The sequence below is a fragment of the Trichoplusia ni genome, chromosome 7 (assembly GCF_003590095.1).
Source record: "Trichoplusia ni isolate ovarian cell line Hi5 chromosome 7, tn1, whole genome shotgun sequence".
In the NCBI taxonomy this organism is placed as follows: domain Eukaryota; kingdom Metazoa; phylum Arthropoda; class Insecta; order Lepidoptera; family Noctuidae; genus Trichoplusia; species Trichoplusia ni.
Genome location: NC_039484.1, coordinates 14,626,025 through 14,653,128, shown reverse-complemented (window position 1 = coordinate 14,653,128; position 27,104 = coordinate 14,626,025). Strand labels below are relative to the sequence as shown.

The 27,104-nt window shown below is 34.0% G+C and overlaps 1 protein-coding gene across 1 annotated transcript in view; it reads left to right on the top strand.

The window, feature by feature from the left end:
- LOC113495788 (EF-hand calcium-binding domain-containing protein 1-like) overlaps window positions 1–7,917 on the top strand; it is a 38,047-nt gene extending 30,130 nt beyond the window's left edge. Inside the window, exon 5 of the mRNA XM_026874726.1 lies at window positions 7,431–7,917. Coding sequence (XP_026730527.1) covers window positions 7,431–7,616 — 186 coding nt within the window. The 3' untranslated portion in view covers window positions 7,617–7,917. The remainder of the gene's footprint in view (window positions 1–7,430) is intronic.
- Window positions 7,918–27,104: the final 19,187 nt, after the last annotated feature.

The following is a 27,104-nucleotide window of genomic DNA, read 5'->3' as shown; positions in this document are numbered from 1 at the left end:
CCTTAATAAGCTTTTGTTGCGCTTTGGGCCTTATTTACCCGAGAGACACAAATGTTTCACGTATATGAATACAAGAACTAATCTTTACTTAGTAGGTACGTACTAATGTTTGCAAGTATAAAAGGTACAGCCACCATTTCAAATGACTTTTTTAATGACATTTTACAAAATTAAAACGCTTATTTTTTTGGTAACGTATAAAACGAGAACTGTAAAAAATGGTAAATAAATAAATACAATATGAATTCATAATCAGTTCAGATGAATTCGTGACGTATTTGTACGACCCTACTGTTAATCAAATTCTCGAATTCGCAATGCCAATCAAAGAAAATATTTGTATCACTATGAAGCTGTTACGTTTGAAAGAAGCTAACTCTTAGATTGCTCGTTAGTTTTGCATTAAAAGTAAGTTGGACGATACATGACAATACTTTGAAAAATCGCTGTTTACCCTTACACTAAGTTAATCATGATGTGACTTATTACGATAAAAGGTTCCAGTAAACTAGTTTTATATATTTATCAAGTTAACTTAACCTACTTGCTAGGACCTAGACCTTCACCTGGTAATTAATTATCTCATGCATAAAGTTATACACGGTATCAAATTCCTAGCAGCTTTTCCGCTCATAATATAATGAAAATATGTACTTTACTTTCAGCCACATGCGGGGCGCTGCAGCCTGAGAACATAATATTTGTTGAGTCAAGGTTAAACAAAGTTGTTACATAGTTGTTGATGCTTTTAGATAAAATATTTATCTTAACGATTTAAGGCAAATTAGTCGATAACATGGTTGTTAACCTAAAACTGGGTACTTCCAAAAACAGAACAATGAAATTAATCGGTCAATTGTTCCGTTAAATCTATGTGTGTCAGGGATAACTGAATTCGGGACGACCAAATGTATTAATTAGTGTTCTATGAATCATATATACATATGTATAATGATATCCTATGGCATGCGTTTCGAAAATCTTACGCAATACGAATATGAGCTCTAACAAACAATGAAAATGCGCTTAAACGATGTTAGATGACCGTTATTGATTGGACTATAAAACGTCAAAGGCATTTCAAATGGAAAAAAATAATGTTATTTCGATAGATTTAAAATTATTATATACCTATTCGTCTTTTGTATATTCAAATGAACGCTAATCCACGTTAATGGCTTAATATTACCGGACTTACTTCACAAATACTTTCCAGAACTCTGTGAATCTGACGCCTGCAGATCTGATCGCAAAGGATATCATAATTCCAAGATCAGACAGAAGTTTGTACAGATAATGGAATGCGGAATATTCGATTAATCTGGAGTTCTCTGTGTTAAGGTGTCGACAAAGCCGTCACAGCTCACTGCCTCTGATGACGTTAAAGCAGAAGATTCAGTTATTTCTGTTCCATAAGGTTGTGAAAAAGGTAATACGGAGCTGGAACTAAAAGACGTTTTGATTTTTTACCGAAGTAATTCTTTTTTTCTTTCAACACCTCTGGCTTAAGGTTTAGTATTTTTAATTGTTTTTAAGTCTAAAAATTTTAATGACAGTTAAATGTTTAATTGCTCATCAGCAATTAGTACTAAATTATAGTAAATGACAGTGACACTTCTGTTTGAATTTTAACGTTTGCCCTCTATTTCGTATTGATGCACAACAATGCAATCTAACAAGAGCGTGGATCGGGTAAATGGAAACGTACGCTCTACACGCATGACCTGATTCCCATGATGTGTGTAACCAAGAGCCCCTTAAACCCAGGCGGGATTTCAATAACATCTAAACTATGTAACATAGCTGTAAAAATCAATGAAATTGCAAACCGCATGTATTCAATTGCGCACTATTCCACGCGGTTGACCGCATGTCAATACCGTGTGTTGTAGATATTATAACAGTTAATTAATACTAACGTTTCGGGTCGAGGCTGGTTAAAGCTTATTAGGTAATCAATTTTTTGCTGTTAGTCGGTTCGAGAAGAATCCGAACAAATTGTTCGTGAACTTCGTAAAAATTATGCCGAAAGTTTTCATAGCTTTAAATTTAGAAGTATGGCCTATCGTTTTAAATTGTTATTTGCAATTCTTCGTATATTGAATTTATGTTACATTTTTTACTCGTATTTGAACTACAGCACGTGTAAAGGTTTATAATTCAATGAGATACATTCTCAGAAAATAAATGATACACAGTAACCGTGTTTTTCTATATCATTCTAAGAACTAAGTACTAAACAATTTCAACAATATAAGATTTGGAAACAATACTTAGCAACAACTTGGACGTATTTCTTGGTACTATTAGCGTAAGAGGCTTATTATAAAAAATATTGTAATTGTTTATTATCAGACACAATAACGTTGCTTTTATTTGTGTATGTTTATAAGTATAAGTATATGTCCTAGTGTATGTTATATGTGTTGAAAGAGCTCATAAAAAGAAGTTGTGCTCAAGCCTAATGTTGACTTATTTTATAAATTGTAGTTTTTGCTCCCTTACCGAAATGAACCTTTGTTATATTATAAATTGTTAGAAAATCGCATTAGAAATGTCCTTGATATGGAATTATTTCTGTCTACCACCTACCATTACTAAGTAACAAAACGCTCGGTGTGTGTATAACGTAAACCTCATCTTCTTAGTACCGCGGGACTCTACATTTTACTTAAAAAGTTTTTAAGCACCATTTTGTAAAGAGTGTCCCTAGACATTTTTCAGGTTTTATAACACCTTACATCGTAATGGAATACTATGTTACATATGTATTAGAACTGACTGATTCAGTGTACGGATCGTGGAGTGGCTAAGGTCACCACGCCGAACCCACTGTGCGCGACATGTCGCGGGTTCGTTCCCCGCGTAGTTCAAACGTTTGTGATTTAATTCCTGTCAATATCTTAGTTGGCATCGCAGTTTATGCCACCATTACAGTAAAGGTTGTTTTACCATGACCGTATTAATAGTAAGATTTTTGTTTCTTAAAAATGCTTGTGTGTGTTTTGTACTTTCAAACATACTTTAAACTTATCGATGGCTTCCCTTTTGGGTAATTTAATAAAATCAGCGAAATAATGACTTGACTTGACCGGGACAGAAAGTGGAGCTATAGCACGCCGGTGACTTAATTTGATCAAGTGGCTGAAAGGAAGGCAGCTGATGTATTGAATTAATACATGTACTAATCTTTGCAAATATAATTAAAGGGGTAAAGCTACAAATTGAAAACCTTATATCATATCAATATTAAACCACCCCATTATTACATGAACATAATTCATTAAAATTCAACAAGGACTTGGATTTAGAATAAAATTATTCGCATTCTATAAACTATTGTCCGTGCTCTCAAAAGTACTTTATCGAACCAAAACGATTTTATTGTGTCAATAATGATCCGCGATAATAAACCATGTCCATAGTTATAAAGTAGAGATTAACGATTTAAAATTACTCTTCATTGCGGTCTACAAGTTCAGTTAAAAAACATTAACTCTTTCAGATATAAACCTCATTAAAACGAGACAAGTTTAAATATGGCTAGTTTAAGTTACGCGAAGCTCGCAAGGAAACTCTAGATACTTTTCCTGTTATTTTTGCATTAAACAAACGCTGCACTAAGGCACCTTTGTTAATATTTGGAATGTAGGTCAGGGCGAGTGTTCTTATCGACTCGACACTTGCCTGAATTACATCAAAACATAACTTTATTACAATACTCGCACAGTGTGAGCAGATCGGGATACACGAGGTTACGCCATGAGGATACGCCACATAGCGTATTTTCGTCTTGTTTCTACAACACCAAAGAAAAGTAGGAGCTTTTAAAGCTCCTACTTTTCTTTATATATATTGAAAATTAGCAAATATCTTCACAAAGTACCCACTGTTTAATATGTTATTGTAATATGGACGTTCTTTCCCGCTTATTGATATTATGTGTACGAAATATAACTCATGTGAAACTCGACACGCTTCCATTTTCAAAGGATATTATTATTTTCACAATGTGTTTAGTAATTTGTACTAAAATAGGTATTGCATAAAGCAATGAACCGGTTGCGCTGGAGAACGTATGAAGAGGCCTATGTCCAGCAGTGGACAGATATAGGCTGAGATGATGATGAGGTATTAGCTTTTATTTGCACTGTAAGCCTTGCACATGTTAAATTCAGTCAGTCTCTGATGACTGAAAATAATGAAAAGATACTTGCATCCTATATACCACAAAATATTATATACTCTTATCGTCTACACCGTATTTTATTTTAAACCATCAGTGTTACTTTTGCTCAATCGTTTGTTCACTCAGACACGTTGTAATTCATTATTGGTCGTTCTTATTCTCATATTGATCCTTTTCCTGTGATCTCTAATGTGCTTAATTTCCATATATTTAAAGCAATATTATAACAACTAAGATATTTATTGTTTCAAGTAAAATTGTTGATGTATTACCTGGTACTGTATAATTACGCTTGTGACAAAGTTTAGGTCTTTTAAGCTCTTGAGCACAGAGGAACTAACGGCAACTTGTCTTAGTTGTGACTAAGTACTGGACAACCATTAGCATCATTGAATGGGTTGCAAATACACTTTCATAACTTTAAGTAGCAATTGGAGCAGTTCGTTTACAGAGTCTACATATTTAATATCACAAGCAAAACAAACTATTTTGTTTTTATACCTAGACCACCAAAAGAGCTGCAGAAAGTTATCTAAAATGGCGGATATGTAAAGAATGTTAGCTGTATTTTTCTTTTACCGTCTAAAAATATAATTACATTATTGACTAGCTTTTTTCCGGGAGTCTGATATGTATTTTCTTAAGTAATTTAGACATACACAAACTTTTGAAATAACATTATTAATGTCAGATGAGTGAAAAGACAGACCTACTTATTACACGGAGAATATTAACTAAATACAAGTAATCGTAAATTAAAAATAGATTTCATGTGTTTGTAGAAATAAGCGATAAGCTAGTGCCTTCGAAGTTTACATACGGTACGTAGCTTAAGAGAATAATGCTCTATAATGAAAGGCAAACACAATCCCTGAAGTAGGCGCATAAGATCTTTGTGGCGTAGCGATCTTAATCGATGTTCTCTTAAATAAAATCATCCTTTGATGCTCGTATAAACATGTGTATTTAAATTTGACTTCGTGTTACGTCTTCTGTAAGATGAATAATCAAACTGATTGTACTGTTAAGAATTCTACAGTATCAAAATTTGTATTTTTTAAGTTCCACTTTGAGCAGACAGCAATCAGGAATTGATATGCTACGTCGTAGCTATTTGCTACGCCGACTACTTTCTTTTTACTTTATTCTAGTTTGAATATTTTACTTGAATACTTACAATATATAAACGCAGTCATCCAATTTTTTCACAAAACTTTAAGTTACTTACTTTAACTTTACTATAATGATTTCATTTCGATTGTATCCTTTTGAAACTAGAAATAGTAGAGACTAGATTGTTTACTTTTAATAGCACTTTGAAACGTTTATTAAAATGTTCTTTGTATTCATTTTCGCTATCGAGCAATGGTTTTAACTTAAATGATCGATCATTGTTGAAAAAATGGCATATGTGAATGCTAATTGCCGTTTGCTGATTTTTTTATTGGCTGAAACATTTCAAGGATACGGTAAAAAAATTGAGCTTTAACCTAAACTGTAGACCGTATCAACTTTACTTTACAAGAAAATAATCCAGTGTATATTCGCTGTTATGAATCAAACTATTCATAATTCCAATTTATCCTTGTAGCAATAATTTAATTTATCCGTTACTCCAACATACGCTTTTACCTGGCGTTGATCTTGTTAAGTTAGGTTAACGAGAAGCAACTGAGTAATATCTAACAGTATACGCATCGCGTCTTCATTAGCGCATAAGCTCTATTCTAATAGTGTTACTATATCTTAAGATAATGCATTCCGTACTATGTAACATAATTCAAAGATACTGCTCGTACCTACATTTGGGATGCAAGCGCAGTAACTAACGTAAATTTACGTCAAGTATAGATTTTGGTAGAAGGTTTCAAATTCTTCTGCTACTAGAGAATCTTGAAGTAGAGCCAGTAGTCATGGAAAAGAGATGCCGCTCTGTATCTTGAAGTAGAGCCAGTAGTCGTGGAAAATGTGTCTATAATATGTAGCGCGTCATCTTGCTATGACAACTGCCACAGTGTTTTTAATGAGGTAAGAAAGGCCACCAAGAAACGTTATAGTAGTAGAAAGCTTTGTTGAATTGCAACGGTTAGTTTGAGATGAAAATATATTTCTTATATTTTTTATCCACTTTGTTGCTCTGCAGTTTTGTAGCAAATCTAACAACAGAAATATGACCGTAGAACAAGCAGGATTATTGTTCACAAAATTATAATTTGTATTGCGGCTCACAATATTTTCAAAACTTATGAAAACTGGCTGCGAATTTTACGCGATGTTCCTACTTGGCTCTTGCCACTCTACAATTTCATAATTTACAACTTAAGATTAATTACGGTTTACAGTTTTTACAGTTTTATTTAAAGTTTAAATAGCCGAGCCGAGTGTTTGTAGGGCTTGATGTTGGTAAACTTAATTACGATCAGAACTTTTTCTGATTATGTTTTTAGTATACATTTTTGCGGGTTTTCCTTGCGGTGCTAAAAATAACATTGTTGTTTCTTATAATTTGACTTGTTGTAGATTAGGGAAATATTGTTTTTTTGCATTAAAATTGATCAAAACATAACAAATCATATAGTGATTAGTTATGATACGATAAGAATCTTAGCTATAAGTATTAAATTAATATGAAAATACTATATGTATGTTTAAAAAAACAGCCAAGTACAGCAGTTACGTATGCTGCTGCGTATCAACAATCTCAATTAGGAGGACTCTTAAAAGGCTTCTAGAACTGTCAGCTTTAACAAATTTCCCACCAGTTAAACTTAATTCCACTCACTCACTACATTTGAACGTTCCCTCAAATGAATGGGCGGCACGTAACATCTGTTCCAACACAAACTAGTCTCTGTAAACTTTTACGAGTTTATGTATTTTAAGTCCGCTACGGACAAGTCAGGGTTGGACTACGAACGCAATCGTAGTGAAAAGCTACGGCGTAGCAAAGAGCTATGGCGTAGCAAAGAGCTATGGCGTAGCACACAATTTCCCCGCGGGAATCCTTTTATATGCACATAGAGACGAATAAACGTTTCATGTTCTAACTTAGTAGAGAGGCTCAAGTACCTGAGGGTTAAGCAACATAATTGTGCAACTCGGAGCGTTACATTTTTGCTTCGCTACATTTGAAATTGAGTTTAGTAAAATGGGGAACAGAAAAGTTATTTCTGCTTACCAGTCAGTTGGAAAATAGGAGATCGATTGGTTAATCATAACTAAGTTTTTTTCAACATTACAGGAGTTGGTTGATATCATGTTAAAACGCATGGATCCAGACTTGGACGGGGTGATAAACTTCACTGATTTCCGTGATTCAGTGACGAAGACGCCGTCTTTACTGGAGAGCCTCGGATACTGCCTGCCGGAGAGACCTGCTGTTTTTGCTTTCATCGCTACTTGGTGCCCGAAATGGGGCAAAATGTAAATGCATTCAGGGATCGTCGAAGTTCCCCTAATACTGATTTAATCTTCAACTGATAAATGCCAATTTGACAGACTAAGCTCACGGTTTTGTTTAATGTTGTCAAAGATTTAATTTTTGCCTGCGTAGCTTCTAAGTTGATTATTGTGATTTTGAGTAATTTCAACTAAAAAAATGGAAATCTTTGATGGCAATAAGTAATTTGAAGATATCCGTGAGCTTTGCTAACATATTTCTACGAAAGGAACGACTGTCTTTTTTATCATGTTTATTATACGTTTTGTTTAACAATAGTCGTGTAATTTTATTATGGCTATCATTAAGTTAGTGGGTGAAAGAAACGAAGCGTTGGAAATGGTATCGCAAAATTACAACGTATTTCCCAAGAGTGTCCATCATAATAATATTTAGCGGTGCCTTATATCCTGTTATTTATTAAGTGGATTATATGGTTTCGGTTGTTCGTAGAACCTAATATTTATATTACTTAGGTCATTGCTACATGGATGAGGTATCAACTTAACTGCTTTTGTTTTTAATTAACGAAAGAAGTAACATTCCAGAGCCATTTTTAATTTAATTCGGATAATGTAAATTTATCAGGTTTCTTCTTGGAGTTTAATGCATAAAAATGGATACTAGTATTTTCTGTTTTACTGCAAAACATAAAGTGTTAAATTTTGTCGTCATAAATTGATCGTGACGTCATGAAGGTGTATACATTTTACAAGCTCGTTACGTCACAGGTGGAAGAGATGCATGTCTCGTAAACTATAAAACAAAAAATGGCAAAAATACGTCATATTGTCTAATTATACGACGAAATAGGTTTTGCTGTACTAAGAAATCCGTATTGCTAGAGCAATAATGGACATCCAGGTTCCTCAAAAGGAGGAATGGTGAGCATTTTGCTATTAACCATGAATTCTTAGTCAAAGAACCAAAAACGTTATCTGACTTAGACATAGCATAGACCGAGCAGTCAAAAGAATATCGCTACAGAAACTCTATGAACTTCTTTATTTAAATAAGTTTGTTTCAGATGGCAGTTTAATTGCTATCCGAGGCATTCGTTTGCAGTTCCTCGTACCACAGTCCCTACTTTTTCTTGTCCTTAAACATAAAACTTATTTTAGCGTCTGGAAATAAAAGTAGGAAATCCTAAAGGAAGTTGTTATTACGTTGTAAAAACAAATTTTTGAGTCAGAGGTTTTGAAAGAGAAATTTATAATTGATAGCCTTTTTTGACATTAATTTGATTTCAATGATAAAGTGCCATTCTATCTTAAAAAAATTACAAGCCTAAGCTATTAAATACCGTGGTTTTAGATCATTTACGATTAAATGATCAGTTTAAATAAATGCTAGCAAGATTGGCATTAACAAATAAAAACGAAGGAATAGAAAACTAGCTTATTTATTATCAAGCTTTGACTTATTTTGCCTTGACCTTTAGAATTGTAACAATTATTCACTATATAACTGAAATACAAGATTCTAACAGCTTCAGTAAAGATTAAACTGAAGAAATTAAAGATGCATTTTATAGAATTCAGATTAAATGGCAAGAGATTTATGCAATCCTCCTTCGGTGGAATCACATCTTTAAGTATAGTAATGTCAAATAGTTAAGTCAAAATTATACTTATGTTTATCGAAAAATTGAACGAAACGGTTTTGGCGGTAGTTATCACTCTCCTCCCAGTCAGTCGGCGTTCCGCCGTCGTCGTGAGCGACGGACGGCCTGCGCTATTTCAAGAGCTGACATTTACACGAGCTTGATAACAGAAAACTTACATTAATTGATTATCATTTCACCTCTTAAAGCGTGCTTCTTGCATTTTCCATCTCAAGCTACATGAATTGAGGAAATTTTGTCAAATTTAAAAGTTAAACTATTTATAAACATTTCTACGAAACGGTTTTAGATTCAGCTATCGCCCTCCCCCAGTCAGTCGGCGACCCGCCATCGGGAGCGACAGACGGCCTGCGTCACCTCAAGAGCCAACATACACCAGAGTTTGATAAAATACAACTTACACTAATCTATTACAATTTCATCTTTTAAGGGAAGCTTTTTAATTTAAAATCACGGGCCACATGAATCAAAAAAATGTTGTCAAATTTAAAAGTTAAACTATCGAGAAACATTTAAACAAAATGGCCTTGGCAGTAATTATCTTTTTCCCCCCGACTAGTCTGCGTCCCGCCGTCACCGACGGACGGCGTGCGTTACTTCAAGAGCTGAATTTACTAGAGTTTGACAACAGAAAATTTACATAAATTTATTAGCAAAGCTTCTTCATTTAACATCAGAAATATCATGAATTAAGTAAATTTTAAAACTAAACCAACGATAAACCTTTGGACCAAAAGCCTTGGCAGTTGGCGGTAATAATCGCTCTCCCCCCGGTCAGTCGGCGATCCGCCGTCGTGAGCGACGGGCAGCCTGCGTTACTTCAAGAGCCGACATTTACAAGAGTTTGACAACAGAAAACGTAAATAGATTTATTAGAAGAACCTCTTAATTTAACATCACAAGCTACATGTATGAAATAAATTTTGCCAAATTTTAAATTTAATTATCGATAAACGTTTGAACGAAACGGCCTGGGCGGCAATTATCGCTCTCCCCCCGGCCAGTCGGCGTCCCGCCATCGTGAGTGTCGGACGGCCTGCGTTGCTACAAAAACCGACATCTACAAGAGTTTGGTAACAGAAAACTTTCATTAATTTATTACTATTTGATCTTATAAGAAGAGCTTCTTCATTTAACATCACAAGCTACAGGAATCAAATAAATTTTGTCAAATTTAAAAGTTAAACTATTTATAAACATTTTTACGAGACGGTTTTAGAGACAGTTATAGCCCTCCCCCGGTCAGTCGGCGTCCCGCCGTTGTGAGCGACGGACGGCCTGCGCTGCTACAAAAACCGGCATCTACAAGAGTTTGATAACAGAAAACTTACATTAATCAATTACCATTTCATCAGTAAGTTGTGATTTGTTATTTTACATCACAAGCTACAGGAAGCAAAGAAAATTTGTCAAATTAAAAAGTTAAATAGTTCATAAACATTTAAACGAGTACGATTTTGCCGGTAGTTATCGCCCTCCCCCCGATCAGTCGGCGATCCGCCGTCGTGAGTGACGGACAGCCTGCGTTACTTCAAGAGCTGATATTTTATAAAAGTTTGATCACAGAAAACTTTAATTTATTAATTACCATTTCATTTTATAAGAAGGCCTTCTTCATTTAACGTCACAAGATACTTGAATTAAAGAAATTTTGTCAAATTTAAAAGTTAATCTTTTTATAAACATTTTTACGAAACGGTTTGAGATTCAGTTATCGCCCTCCTCCGGTCAGTCGGCGATCCGCCGTCGTGAGCGACGGACAGCCTCCGCTACTTTAAGAGTCAACGATTGTAACACGAGTCTAATAATAAGAAACTTTCATTATTTGATTATCCTTTCATCTCATAAGGCGTGATTTTTTATTTTAGAAAGAAAAAAAGATTTTTTGTCATATTTGAAAGTTACACTATTGAGAAACATTTGAACGAAACGGCCTTGGCCGTAATTATCACTCTCCCCCCGGCCAGTCGGCATCCTGCCGTCGTGAGCGACGGACGGACTGCGCGGCTACAAAAGCGGACATCTAAAAAGTTCGATAACAGAAAACTTTCTTAATTTATTACCATTTCGTCTTATAAGGAGAGATTCTTCATTTAACATCACAAGCTACTTGAATTAAAGAAATTTTGTCAAATTTAAAAGTTAAACTATTCGTAAACACTTGCACGAAACGGTTTTGGAGGTAGTTATCGCCCTCCCCCCGTCCAGTCGGCATCCCGCCGTCGTGAGCGACGGTCGGCCTGCGCTGCTTCAAGAGCCGACTTTTACTAGAGTTTGATAACAGAAAACATTTGTTGATAACATTAATTGAATATCATTTCATCGGAAGTGTAAGAAGTGATTACTGATTTTACATCACAAGGTACTTAAATTAAAGAAATTTTACAAATTTAATGGTCTTTGATTGTTTGTGATTGGTTTGAGACTGCCAGTTGGCGTTTCGCCTTCGTGACGGAAGGACTGCGCAGCTTTAACAGCGAATATGAATAAAGTTTTACGGAAAGCACTGTTGTGGTTGTATTTTTTTACCTCAGATTTTGGAAATGTATTAATTTGTATTTTTAGAGCACTAAAATGTTGTCGTAGAGTGGTTTTAGAACTAAAGCCTCATTTTGAAAAAACTAATTACTTTTTATTCGAAACTGTTTGCCAACTCACGAACAAAATTTTGGTTAATATGGTATTATATACAATTTAGGTTTTGCGATATTTTTAACCATTTTTGTATGTTGATATAGGCGTCCCAAAGCTCTTCCAGAAAATGGCTACTTGTAAAGTCTTAGCTATCCTGCAACTATCCCGCAAAATAACACTACAACGGTTCGTAGCACTTTTGTCTGTGCACTGGGAAACAAATGCAATACGTTGTAAGGTTACATACTTATTTTAAAGTACATTTACTTTCGTGAACTGTTGGATTCTGAGCAATTCACCAGCATTAGTATTTCGGTTAAGGTTACTTGAGAAGAAAACAGGTGTATGAAATTTATTATAATAGTTAAAAGCTTAGTTTGGCAGTCTAGGGCTCTACCGCTTTATAATATGGAACATGTAACATGTTGGCACAGTAAATCGTTTCTCTTGAAATCTGTCATCACAACACTATATTATATTAACGGTGCGGGCAAGCACCTGCGTTCTAGACAAAGTCTCGGTAGCAGAGAGATGGCTGTGTAATAATATGGAGCCTGAATTAATTACTTCCGCACTGATTTGCGTCGGCCTTTGTCTTCACTTTGAGACTTAGTATGCGTTGATTTCATTGCAGTTTTATTTTTATTGGTAGGTGAAAAAAAAATACTTATAAAGCTTGTGTTTGAAGCATGGTATTTTTTTTAGATAATTACTCCTTGTGTTGATGTTTGTGAACGCATTTATTGTTTAAATAATGAGAAATGGAATTGTACGTTAAGATTTGTGAGGACGATCAATTAAGGCCGTTTGCTCTCCTTTAAAGAAGTAGAATTAAAATAACTAACACCTTGACAAAAATACCTACATACATTAAACAATCAATTTTTTACTGAAGATCTTTAGTACATGCGCTTTATAACTCTTAATAAGCGTAAAAAATCGTCTCTCCTTTTTTCTTTTCTAAAGGCTTCAGTGGGAGTTGGCTGCATTTTAATAAGGGTGGCTTTGGAGATTAAGTTAGTTGTCGTTTCTAGATTGTTTGCTTGACTGAGTCGGTACTATTGTCTAAAGATAAATACTCGTTAATTTATTTAGTTGCTTACTGCAAAGCGTCCATAGAGAAGGAAAATGTTTTTAAGCTCTATCATTGATTGAGGCACACAAATGTGTACAGATGACATTCCTATACGGCTAGTGACTTTCACTTAATACTTCTGAGCTATACGATAATTGCCTATATGCTGGTTGACAATGACAATTTTTTTAAAGCGTAAATTACAGATTACGTACCTACATATTAAATATAATAAATCCTTTTGGTTTGTTTTCGTTGAAACATGATGAGTAGGTACTGTAAAGGCATTTTACTAGTATTATTATTTTAAAGTCGTTTAAAAAGCTTTCACGCACTATTTCCTGAAAAAGCTCTTTAAACGTATTTTAAAAGCATACCAGCTTTTAGTCAATAACAACATTAAAACTACACTGTTATGTCGAAAACATTTTAGAGGAAAATAGTTTGTGCCTTTTACAGGAAATGTTACAGGCGTGATCGATGTATTTTTGCTATAAAGGATGATAGTTTTATAAAATAATGTATTAATAGTAAGTATAGATATATAGCATTCAATTACAAGTAGAATTCAGTGAATGGTAGTAAAAGAAAAGAGACGCATTATTTCTGACTTATTTTTTTTTCAATTAGTGCTTTTTTTTAAACTCCCTTGTTCCGTATAAATGTAGTATAAGTTACGTTTAGAAGGTATTATAGTGCACATCGATGTAAGCAAGCAGAACATTTCATAGGCCGACGAGCGGTGAGCTGACATCGCCAGAGAGACTACACCCCTGTCAAGGGTTATTGACTCTCTCGTTCAGTTGAAAGCGAGGTTGAGTAATCTGCAATATATAGATGCAACTCTATTTTATAACTTAAGCAATAGTCATTTGTAAACAGCTTAAGTTTTTTCAAGAAAAATAAATACAAATCAAAAATAAATGAGGCTACCAAGTAGGTAGCACTTTTCAATAGTCAAAGGCAAAGTTAGACGGCATCTCGAAAGGCTCACTATTCATCATTTTCTAAGCAGAAATGGCTTGAATTCCTGTACCAGCCCTCATTATTACTAAGTTTACTAAGTTTTTGACGTGAAACGCCTCTTCAATTCTAAGCTTACGAGTAGAGTGAGACCATTGCTTCTCAAACGGCTGATTAGTTAACTGAAGGTATTTTCGAATTATAAACCAAGTACCAATCTCACGAAGAATAGCGAAATGTTAAACATTTTATTTACTCGATAATAACTTAATTTTAGTGATTGAAAATGCAGTTTAACTCTTTTAGGCATGTTAGATTATTTTTGAAGTTAGGACATAATATATTTTGGAATTGTTTCATAAAAATGTTTGGACAAAGTCAAGCATAATTTTTGGCAAGTCCAAGTACTTTATTTTAACTCATGTGGCTAAGAAGTTTCAATCAATCGATTAAAAAGCTTCCCCCAAAGTATTCAAGAACATTTTACTTAAAAGTAAAGATAATAAGCCATTTTATAAATGCAACTTCAAACTAAGGCTCCACTGTTGAGATATTATTTCGAAATCACGTAAACTAGTTCTTGTACCCTTACCTGCGCTTTCACTATTTATTGAAAGAAAGAAGAATTTCTACTTTTATTTCACGAGTGGGCTTTGATGTAGTAAATGAGGCGATACTTCTCGTAACGTTTGAAGGAGTCTCCGATTGGAAGTTTCTAGAGCGTAGTTCTTTTAACATTTTGCGATAGTTTTTGTTTCTGTTACTGCACATTTTTCTACAGGTTCCGCCGTTCACAAGCTGAAAGACGAAGTATTTCAAGGTACTTAAAACGATTTCTAGGTAACCATTGCTTCTCCTTTAATTTTACTTTACGCTTTTCCAGCAGCCGCTTTTGATATGGCCTCGTTGCCGAAGCTTTAAAATACGTTTTCCTGTCAGTAATTTACGAAAATCATAACATTTCATAAATTTCAACTGACCGGCGTTTAGTTAAATCTGAATTATTATCTGAAAGTCTCTCCATATCGATGAAAACAATCAGATCATAGGATCAAAGAGGTTTTATCAAGTTTTTCCACATCGAAATAAACAATTTAGATTTTTACTTAAATGTAACAAGCTCAAATTGCTTTTCGTAAAAACTGTTTCTATTTGATAATTGGTTGTAACAATAGTTGCTGATATTTCTTTTATTCTAAGGGTAAAAAACATTCATACTAATTTTAACCCTGTGCCTGGGGTCGCATTGATGTTTTACATACATACAGAAAGAGCGATTTGGGAATAAGCCTAATGAACTCTACCTGCGACCCACTCTACTCCGTCCAGCACCGCGTCAACTGAAGCTCAACTTTAACTGGCACTTGCTACATTATCCTAAGGAAGACTCAAAATTCCTCCATAAGGTAAAGAAAATGTTTCAAAGAAATAAGGCCTTGTAATAAAGCATCTAGTTTATCGCTATACCTCTGAAATGAAACATCACCTATAAGCCTATTACTCTTAATACACACCAGCTGATGCTTTGCAAGCAAAATGAAAAAAAGATCATCACACTAGAGATCCGTTACAAGTACGGTTTTTTACTTTTTACCAGAGATTGCAGTTACCTGGTCCCAGTAATCCCAATATGTCACTCGATGGAAATTACATTTTGATTGAGAACTGAAATTGGAAACCTATCATCGAAATGTCATCAAAAAGTAAAACTGTACATTCACGTATAACTTAAAATGAACAATATAAATAAAAAGATAATGATAGTCTAGATCAAATTTATTAAAGATAACGGAATGTTAGTCTTATATTAATTAACGTCGGCTAATCCATCGAGCATTGAAAGTGATGCTCGTTCAGTACTATGAAATATGAAGAAAATGGTACTAAAATATCAAGCGTTTGTGCTTGATATTTTAGTACCATTTTCGCAAATGAAAATAAATTCTAGCAGTAAGATTTCAGTTGTAAAGTATTTCCGAGTAATACACCTTTAACATACGGAAAAAACTGAAAGCAATTGCGTGAACACTTTTGCGCGGAGAATCTCTGGATGAGTTTCACTTTCCCATAACGTTACATATACGTAGAATATGCAACGGGACTGCATAAAATCGAAGAAGAATGCCAAAGTATTGAGTTTTTTTAGCATTGAGTGGGTTCCAAAAGGTTTTATGAAATGTTGATTTTTATTATCCCCGTCACAATTTTTTTTTGTTATGTCTTGAGCATTCTTGAGATTTTGAGAGGCGTTTTCCCCGTAGTGGGATATTTGCAGGTACCTATCGATACCAACCTACGCATATCTCCGAATTTACTAAATATTATACCTGACGCTATTTCGTAGATCTCCATTCGGTAAATAATTTCTAGAATAGAACAATCAGATCACGTTCCAGTTTTTGCTAATTAACAGCCTAAATACTTCGAAGTCCGAATTTAGTTACAGACAAAACATTTTGGTCTCATATTCCCAAATAATAAACGATATTTTCTATTTACGCCATAAATTTACAGGCTGTATAAAACTGATTGGCGTTTTAATATTTAGCGTTCATAAAATAATCATACTCGGAAAATATGGACTCATTTTGGAAATGAAGTCGTTAAAATTTATTATGATACCGATCTGATAATATTCTCTGACTGACCGCCATAAATATACCATTCCGAGAATTCAATGTAAATACTACTAGTTATCGAATTATATTTAACATGCTTAATGTTTGGATATTTAATATTTTGATAATAATAATAATGTGACGTCACAGCTATGGTTGCATACTTGTATCAAACAAAAGCTAACTAAATTTTGCTCAAGTATAGAATATTTTTGGATTCTCAACGCTCTTTAACCGTTTTACAAGACTCACAGTTTCTGAAGACTTTATTTCATCAGTTTTTGTTTAAATTTTATAAAAGAACACAAACGGTATTATCTTGAAATATTAAAGAGCAGGCGTCTGTTTTATGACATCGCAAAAGACCGTTATCGACATCGACGCAAAATTTGCAGCTGTGTTCAATACTAAAGATCACTAAAAATATTGTACTAAAAGTTACAGAAGAATTACTCGCCATAATTTAGAACATTATAATATCAGTTCAATAATTATACTCAACGATTTAATTTTCATCTATTACGGAAACCTGCAGTTTGAACACCAATGAACATCGGTCTTTGCTACGGAGGGGAGAGGAAAGCGAATTTCCTACTCCTTTTATTTCCTTTTTTTATTCGTGTCGTTGAGGCATCGACGACCGTCAATTCAATTTTAAAAGACACTGTTGCTTATCCTCGGAATTGATTGTAAACAGACACTTATATTTCAATTGCATGCCTATGAAGCCTTTTCGAGTTTACTTAAAATTGTGTTCTGAGATAAAAGAAAACAAACTACGGCGCCGACAGGTAAGGAAACTAGTTTTTTGTAGCAACTATACCTGCACCTATCGATTGTATATTTATTATGTCGGTAGAATAAGCACCGCTAGGTTAATGCCTCATTTACATTCAGCTCCTATATATAAGATTTCAATAGGCTCGCATTGTCATAGTAAATAAGCTGTGACAAAAATAAAACAGACGTTATAACACCTTGTCTCGTTATATACCATAGTTGACTGCAACAGAAGATACAAGCTAAAAGCAATGTTTCAATTTACCCAAGAATATTTCTTTCCATTGATTCAAATTCTTAAAACAATAAATAAGATGCCTCGCGTCTCAAGGTAAAAGTTCTTAGTTCAGACGTCCTAAGCTCCTGTTAACACAACTCAGCCAAGGTTGAGAATGCTATAACTTACGCTTTCCTTGCACTCTTTCCAAACTCAGGTCATGTAGAAAACAACATCACACTTCAGTTGGCAGCGCGACCTTGTTGCAAGAGAAAATATTCAACGATTTTATTGAAGTTCGCACGAGAACGTACCGGAATGCCCTTGAAAATCGTTCCTGGAATCCGTCTCGCGAGCGCCAATTAAAATTTCCTATCGATGCACTCAATATCATGAATATTCACGCTCGAATGTATGAACAGTTTTCAAGGGTAACTGTTAATGGTTGGATAATCTCCGCGAGTGCCGTTCTACGTTTACTTATTGAAACTCATAACTAAACTAATACTAGTTCTTTTTTATGTTCTTGTAGGTGATAATGAGAGACTTCATTATGACACATATGATAATTATTAAATTTAATTGAGCGAAGCAGTCGGCTCAAATCATGCCTGTGCATTCATATTGGAAGTTACCAATAACACTTAAGATGATATGCTTAATTGACCTGTTTCGAGCGCGGCCACTTTTATGGGTCATGTAAAAATTTAATATAATTTCAATTTTATTTTCTAAAGAAAAAATCTATGAATTAATAACTTGAAATTCTCGGAATCAGTAAGAAACAGTCTGCAATGAGCATCTATCGGAAATCAAGGTCAAACTCGCATTGCTCTTCCAGGAAACCCTTTGAGTCTACATTATAAAGAGCTGCTTTATATTGTTCCATGGTCGATATCGGCACCTTTTTGACGTTTGGGAAATATTTATTGTCGATTTCAACAACCATTTGACCCTCTTTTAACATTTTAGACTGTTTTTTCTCAAACAATTTTATTTTTGGTACTAGCTTTAAAAAGAAAATTGAGATAGAGTTAAAAAGGATTTCGCTTAATTTTCATTGACATGTTATCTTTTTTTGGGCTAAGCAATGATTGTAATTTCCTCCTGCTGTATTTTGTAATCTAGCTTTAATTGTTTTCTTAAGTTGAACTGATCAAAATATTATCCTGTGAGAGATTAATAAGTGTGTTCGCCGTTTATCCTGAATTGTAGAGTATTTTCAAGCAATGTTAGAGTCTCTGGCGGGGATTAATATTATTAATTTAATTACTTAATATTTTAAAACAAAAAAGTACTTAACAGCAAAAAAATACGAGAGTGCTGCTTATTTCGTAATTACTTTCTGAATGAGCTTAACATTTTTCTGCATAGAACCTTATTGAAGTTCATTTCCGATTTATCCCTAGCCATTAATATTTTAAATGCAACTGCAAAGCAAAAGGCTCCGCCAGCTCCGAGTCCGTTCAGCTTTCATTCCATTTCTTTGTACTATTTCTTTCTTTACATTTTTTCGAGAAAAGGTTCGTTAGAAAATAATTTATATAAGACTTGATTTACTGCACTGGGTTACACCAAAGTAAATCTCGTACTTTTCTAATTTACATAGTTAAGTTGTTCAGTTAGTTTGAATGTTTTAATTTCAGAATTGTCTTTGTTAGCGTTCGGCTTTTGCTACAGACGTTATAACACCTTGTTTCGTTACATTTGTGAAATGTGCATTTGGTAACAAGACAGATTTTATATCGTGCATTTAAAATTATTCAGTCACTTTGAAAAACTTGATTAAAACTCTATTATTTAATATGCATTTACAGCTTGGCATCAGATAATACTCGTATTTGCAATTAAATACAAATAATGAAATGAAAAATTTAAAGTTCAGACTAGGAATCGCATTGGCAGGTTTTCAGTATGAGTATTATATTGTGTACATAAATAAATTTAGATTTTTTGCCTTGTGAATAAAGGCACTACTATGTGCTTGTGAGCTCTCTCGATACCAGTTTTGTCACTGCGAAAAGCATTATTCATCATGCTCCCTTTCAAGTTCGCTTTTTTTATATTTTGACTATGTTTTTCATCGCCCATTCTCAGTATCATCCCAATGTAAATGTTATCTTTTTTTAAATTTTCTTGTGACCTCGTGAACACAAATTGTCTTTTAAAGCCTTAAGTGCACTGCCTCGTTTTATATCAAGTTGAAGAGTAGAGTGAGCAATTCTCGTTACTGTATTCAACAGATGCCTTGTGCCACTCAATTTGCCTTAACCTTCATTGTTTTCTCGTTCGTTATAGCGTAGAGGTAATAAAAAGGAGTATGGTTTCCACTTACACATTCAATAAGCGGGGAAACACGTGTCAACTCTTACGTAGAATTTGTTTTTGTGACGGTTGTTCGTTTGATCATAACCATTGAATATGTTGTTTTCCCATTCGGTTAGTTTGTTTATTTTATTCTTAGTAGTGGATGTGTGTTTTTGGATATGTTTTGTTGTAGTTTTTTTTGTAAAAATTTCGTAGTAATGCTAACGCAAATTAGATCTTTTGTAAAAGTAATAAATAGTCAGTCAACTGTTTTAATTCTGTAGTCGTACCTACATTAATCGAAGACTCACTATTTTATGTTAAATGTCAGTTATTTAATAACTATTTAACCGTTAAACCTGCTAGCTATATATTTCTTCCCCACTTAATTCTTACCAATACAGATTTAAAATGTGTTCTGAATTTAAAACTGGTGTTTAATTGGACGAAAGAGAATGAACCGGAGTCACTCATTAATAAAATTAAACATTGCAATCATCTGCGCTGAAAAGAATCCTTTTGTAAACTCATACATCGGTAATGGCATTAATTGACATAATTGATGCATTTATACTTAAAACGAAACGTGACGTGACATGTTGGGAAAGCAAAGACCAGGCAAGTGTGAATTGAACAAGCCTGTAACGATCTCCTTTTACTTTTTACCCGAAAAGAGGTACATACATAACCAAAAAAACTAATAAATGTCCTACTACATCAATAATGCACATTGTAAAAATGAAAATAGACGTAATGTGAAAAAAATAGATAGAACGGTCAGAGTATAGTCAAAACTATACGAATAGCCGAGTGGTTGAGTTTACCACGCCAAAACCCACGGAGCGCCAAGTGTCGCAGTTTCGATCGTCGCGTGGGATAAGCATTTATACGATCTAAGAATGCTTGTCCTGTTTGGGTATCTTTGTGTATGTTTTTTGTTGTATTGAATGTTTGTGAAACCACCCGCGATACAAGGTATGCATTTTAAATTTTTAATCACATTAAAATGTTATTAGTTTATAAATACATACTGGGGACCATACCCCACATCGGTGTTTCCTAACCACAGCGCCGATTATACTATGTAAGTGATGGCAGTAGACCCCTGCTTACATATTTAAAGCAAATTTAATTAAATGGTCGCTTGACAAATCCGCTTTTGACCCGTTTCAGCGGAGATTAACAGTCGTACGTAAAACGCAAGAATTATTGAAGTGTTTGTAATCAGATCTACTGTTTGTCCTTTTTGATTATCAAAGTACAATAAGAGCGAGCGAGAGCGTATTTAATTATTATTATGTCGTTCAACCTGTAATTGAAATAAGATTACTTATGCTTTAAGCTAAAGTAAGTTGTGTTAAAATTTGACAAGACTATTTGACGTGGCGGGAAAAAAGCAGAGATGAAAACTGAATATTAGATTAAATGTGTCTATACGTCTTATTTTTTCGTTTTATTGATTTAATTGTATTCTGTTAAGGTATCTTCTAAAATTAGGAACATGCTACCTGAGCAAGGCAGAAGATGATACCTGAGCTGTTTTCGACCAGAGCGACCAAGTTACCCATTCCTTATATACCAAGTTCAAGAACGAAAAAGTTCTTAACTGAGGTGATATGGTTTTTAAGTATTTACACCGATTATTTTTCCGTCCCACCTTTTAAAATCAACTTTTGGATTTGATATTCCAAGTCTTTATTTACTTCATGTAAATGAAACTATTTTAATCTTAGGTTCTTCACTCGTAAGGCACTAACAAACTTTTAAATTTCCTATAATTCTCAACAATTAATATTTGCATTGACAGAGCGACAGTTCATTGATTTCACAACTCTATAAACAGTGCCCAGTGCCCAACGTCCCACAAGCCGTGCTAATTGCGAACTAATTGGGTGGACGCCTATACACAAGCAATACACTATTAATGCTCCAGTACAAACATAGAAGCAACACGTCCAACGGAATTGCCGTCGTGGGAAAGAGACGCAACTACGAGCGTGTAATGTGCTATCTCGCTTCTGTGACAGTCGTGATTTCTGATTGAATTTCCTTCGAGGTTTATTTATTATTTTTAATAAGTATTAAAAATAACTAAATCATGATAAAGAGGGTATCTTCTAAATTATTATATACACTAGTCACTAGGCCTTGCTTTTCTTTTTGAAAAATTACTGGTTGCTTTTGTTAACACTAAATCAATCCTCTTTACGTAAAACTTTCACGAAATTGAAAACAAAATGATGTGTTAGCCTTTTATGAAAACTCAATGCTTGGTGGGAAAATTGAACATGCATTTTTAATCAATACTATAATGTTTCAGCATCAAAGATAAATTAATTTATGAATAAAAAAAATCCTCAAAACACATAAATCTATAATTTTTAATAGTATTAGTTTTGTTGTGTATAAATTTCAACTTCGCAGTGGAAGTGAAGTCGTAATTTATGTATCAGCATATTCAAGTCCCTGGATGCTGCAAGTGAGAGTAGTACGTGAGAGCAGGTTTGTTTATAGTATATATTATATTTGCGTTCTGTAAGAAAGAATAGGCAGAAAAGTTATAAATCTGAAAACCAGAAGAGATAAAAAGAAATATTTTTATATGGTTAAGTCTCTACCTAGTCCTAAATGAACCCATTCCTAGGACTACGCTGTCTAATACGAGGCTGAATCTCATGAACCTATTATAACTTTTCATTTTCAGATATCATGATGTTATGTAGCCGCTTTAATACAAACATATAAGCAATGCATTACATTGCATTTTTTAAGCGACTTCAAAAAAGGAGGTTCTCAGTTCGATTGTTTGTATGTATGTATGTTTATCCGCGATTATTACACAAATAGTTAGCAATACCTATATGTTAATTTATGTTATTCGATTATATTTATTAATAAACAGAGATATCTAAATTAAAATCGCTAAAAAACTATCACTAATTCACTTAAAATAAACTAATAGATCACTCAACGAAAACTTAAAGTAAATTAAGAACCTGTCACTAAAAAGTATAAAATAAAAATTAAAAATAAAATAAAAATTCTTATTAGTAAACAGAAAGACTAGTTAGTAGTAAAAAAATAGTTTTTAGGTATAAAATGAACCGCCTTCAAAAAACAAACTGAAAAGAATAAAACAATTTATATTAATTATATTATAATATACACCTCTATTTCAAACTTATACTTTTTGAAGTCGGTGCCAAACCAATTTTCATGACAAAGAAGAACGCTGCTTTATTAAATACTAGCCCGCGACCTCGTCCGTGTGATGATGATATAAAAAGGAATTTTTAAAATTCACGCAATTTTTGCTCTATAGTTTACTATTTGATTCCCTGGTGCCTATACAAACCGTCACGTACCCGCTATCCTCGTTACAGCGAGAATCGCTGAATTGTACTCTATATCTAGAGAGCTACGTTCCATATTGCATTGCTGATTTCCGATAAAGTTCATGAGAAGGTAAATTTGAATTTTGTTTCACCAGGCCACGTAGCTCAGAGGACAGAGCAACCGAACCTAGATTCGGCGGTCGCAGGTTCGAATCCTGTCGTGGGCACCCAGAAGCATAAAACCTTTTGTTACTTTTATTGGTTATCCACTCTCAAAACTCCCCTTTTCGTACCCAAACGATATTGGTACAAATACTGAAAATCATTGAAAAGCTCTTAAATTTGCGAGTCTTGCTCAAATGCAGCGTTAAGACGTCCGACTGCAAGGTTGGAAGAAGTGGGTTCAAGTCCCGCCTCGGTTGTTACATCCTTGTTTTTATCTTTTGTTGTTTTAATGATACTTTTTGAAGTTTTTTTTTGTTTTATTATTATTTAATTATAATCACCGGTCACCTTCAAGATTGACAAGAATGAGGGTTCTTACAAATTGGCTTAACAAAAACAAATTGATTTGAAAATAATAAAATACATTGATTGTCAAATTTATGACGGTATCAACCGTTGCCACACGTAGAGTTTTAACTCCCGACGCAAGAAGAGCGATGAGTTTGACGAGTCTGTCTTTCAGTGGCATCACCTCCCAAACAGATTAAGCGATACCAATTTAGTTAGTTTTATATTAAAGATGAATTAGGAGCTAGTGTTTTAAGTTTCGTTTCATAAAATTGGTAGAACATTTTAAAAGTTGTGGGTTTAAAGATTTTGCCAGCAGGTTTTTTTTTGATTAATCACTTCGGTTTAAGATTTAATGTTATAAAAACCTTAGTAAATATTTACCGTGCATTATAACGTAGAAGAAAACCGAGGAAGGCGTTGAAAAAAAGTGTTTTAGGTAGCTGACAAGCGGCTCGGCAGCGTATCCTTTTTCATTTTTCGCCCGCCACGGATCGGAGCTTGTATAATCACCTCCAGAACATTTTGTCTGCTTTCAAAATGCTTTACGACATCGGGTTAGTGATTTAGTTATTTAATAGTCCGCGAAAAGTGTGAGTTTAAGCCCACTTGCGGTGTGTCCTTACAAGCATCTAGGAGCGACTGCCTGTCTGACCTCAACCCGGACCCAAACTGTTACCTGGGCAACACGATACCTCTACGTAAGACAGGTTTCTGATTTCTAGCTTCTGAATATCTGTAGCGACTGTCAAAGGTGGTATAAAAGCATGGACCTACAATTCCTACAGTTCGGAGGAACTCGTTTTAACATAGATCGAGGTTACCAATTCCCGGATCGACCGCATCGATCTTAGCCTGGTTGATCTTATATTATCAGCGTAAGATTTTTCTTAAATGTGTTTAATTCTGTGTTTAACACAGCTTATCTTTATGTTATAAAAATAAAGCCACGTAACAACTCCATTGTAGTCTGAAGCAAGAATAGGTTTATCTGGTTTATTGTTCACGTTGCTCAGCCTCTCCATCAATCGCTAGTAAAATGCCGGCTAAAATTGTTTTCTCCAGAGCGTAAAATTTTCCCACGGAAAATCTGTGAGCTTCATATTTCTTTTTTTTATAATCTGGTGTTTGACCGATACAAACACTTTTTCTATGGAGGTATTAAAGTAATAGAATCCTCTCGCCGGGTACTATTTTGTAATATTCATTTTTTAAGAGGTTTATTGTGAACGTGGGTTGGCAAAAACATTAGAACAGATGTCTTCGTTTTTTTATTTACCTTGATCTGTCTATTACGACATTAGAATGAAAATGCTAAAATGTTAACAAAATCAGACTACATTTTCCATTGTTTTGATTGCAGAACGTTTTTTTCGAATTTATATTCCGAAGCAAAAAACTATGTTTCAATTAAAATTTTATTAAGCGAACTAGAAAAACTTTTTGGTCTACACTAGAATTCAGACTTAGAACGAATACGCCTACTCTGTAGCTACTATATGTGTTAGATTCTGTTAGAGCTCACCAAGTTTTGGGGAAAGGCATGCGTAGCGTGGGGAGCAACAAGTGCAGTTAAATTGATTAGTTCAAGGTCACGTTGCTTTTGGATTGTATTTTTTTTATATACCATACAAAAATGGTTCCTGAGAAATAATAAATATTAAAAAAGATATAGCTAAAGCACAGTACACGTATTGCAGTTGTGAACAGTCATCTAGTAAATAACATGGACATGCAAGACGCATGACTTTAAAGAATGCTATGTCGAGCCAAAATTTATTCAAAACCAATTTTCATCTACATTTTGTACTACAATCAGTAATTAATTCTAAAAGTAGTTTACTTAATACAATTTATTTTTAAATACAAATGTTTCAGTGTCTTGAAAGTAATTCTTTTTATCCGTGTAGGTACCATAGTATTGTCTTAGTGGATTGTTCTCATTGCTTTGTGTCTGTTAATTATTTATATGAACTATTTAATATACACCGTGATTTTTTAGTCGTCTTATAAAAGCAACCCAGTTCATGTATCCAATAACTAGAACAGGTGCATGATAAAAAAATAGGTATTTATGAGATTTGAATAAATTTAAAATGCATTTTTATCCAATATTATGATGCAATTCGTAGTTTTAGAAACACAGCTCTGTTGCGAGCGCGGTCCGAGCTTTGTAACAATGGTGAGGGGTGCGGGCGGCGGCGTGTTTATCATTTTTAAAAGTATGTTTCAGATTTCTCTTGTTTCATTTTTCTTCGTACCTATTATCTTAGTTGATGATAAAAAAATAATAATCGCGCCTAGGGGTATTTTACGTCGGATACTCATACTGGGCTGCTTTTGTAAGGCGACTATAAAATCACCATGTATAAGACTAGCTCCCCAGAAAACGAGGAGGAGTTCAAAATCTAGTATATAAAATAACTCCTCTGAAACGGCTCGAATGACGCTCATGATATTTTGGATAGGTCTGAGAATCAGACGACATCTATTTTATTCCACAAAACCCATTTGTACAGCAAAACAACGTTTGCATGGACAGCTAGCCTTTTTATAAATTGTTAGTACCTACGTCATAAGTGACGTAGGTACTAATAATGGTTTTATCCTTTTATTATATTTTCTTCGTTCATTGTTACCGACATAATTTCGTAGTTAGGGTATGAAACATTTATTGAAGAAAAGCCGGGCGTCCAATCAATCATCCGAAATAAACCCTACTGATTGAGTAACCTTATGATTACATGAATTAGTGAGTAGGTATTGAGTACATACATACATATATAAAATACACACATAACATATTCTACACACAAAAATAACAAAATAAATAGCTTGAAAGTAATTTGTTTGGTTCAAAACTCAAGACACATTGGTTGACGAAGTTTCTGTGCGTTGATGCTTATTTGAATCTAAGAAATAATCAAATTGATGACAGAGGGAAGGTGGGAGGAATTGGCCCTGCAGTAGGACACTACTGACTAATAATAATGTCGAAACACTTATTCTTACTATTCCAAATAAAGTTTTGCTCTGTAACCATGATGGTAATACGTGAGATTTTCAGTGTAGTCAAGAAGATTATGAATCAATTATTTATTCAAGCTCATTTATAATTAGTTTACGAGGGCAATTAAAGTCAATATACACACTAAAAACAGGACTCATATTTATTTTATACATATCTACACTGTCGAATTATTTAGATTTTGAAATATTTATGTATCGAGATCTATACGTTAAACACAATATATCTATATTTTATATATATAGCTACTACCTACTATGTCGACGATCGATTTGAACTTGTTGTTAAATAAAGGAACTCCATATCCATTCTTTAATGGATTGCGATGGCATTGAATCTCAACGAACATGCTTGAAAGCTCCCGGCAAATCGCTCACAATGC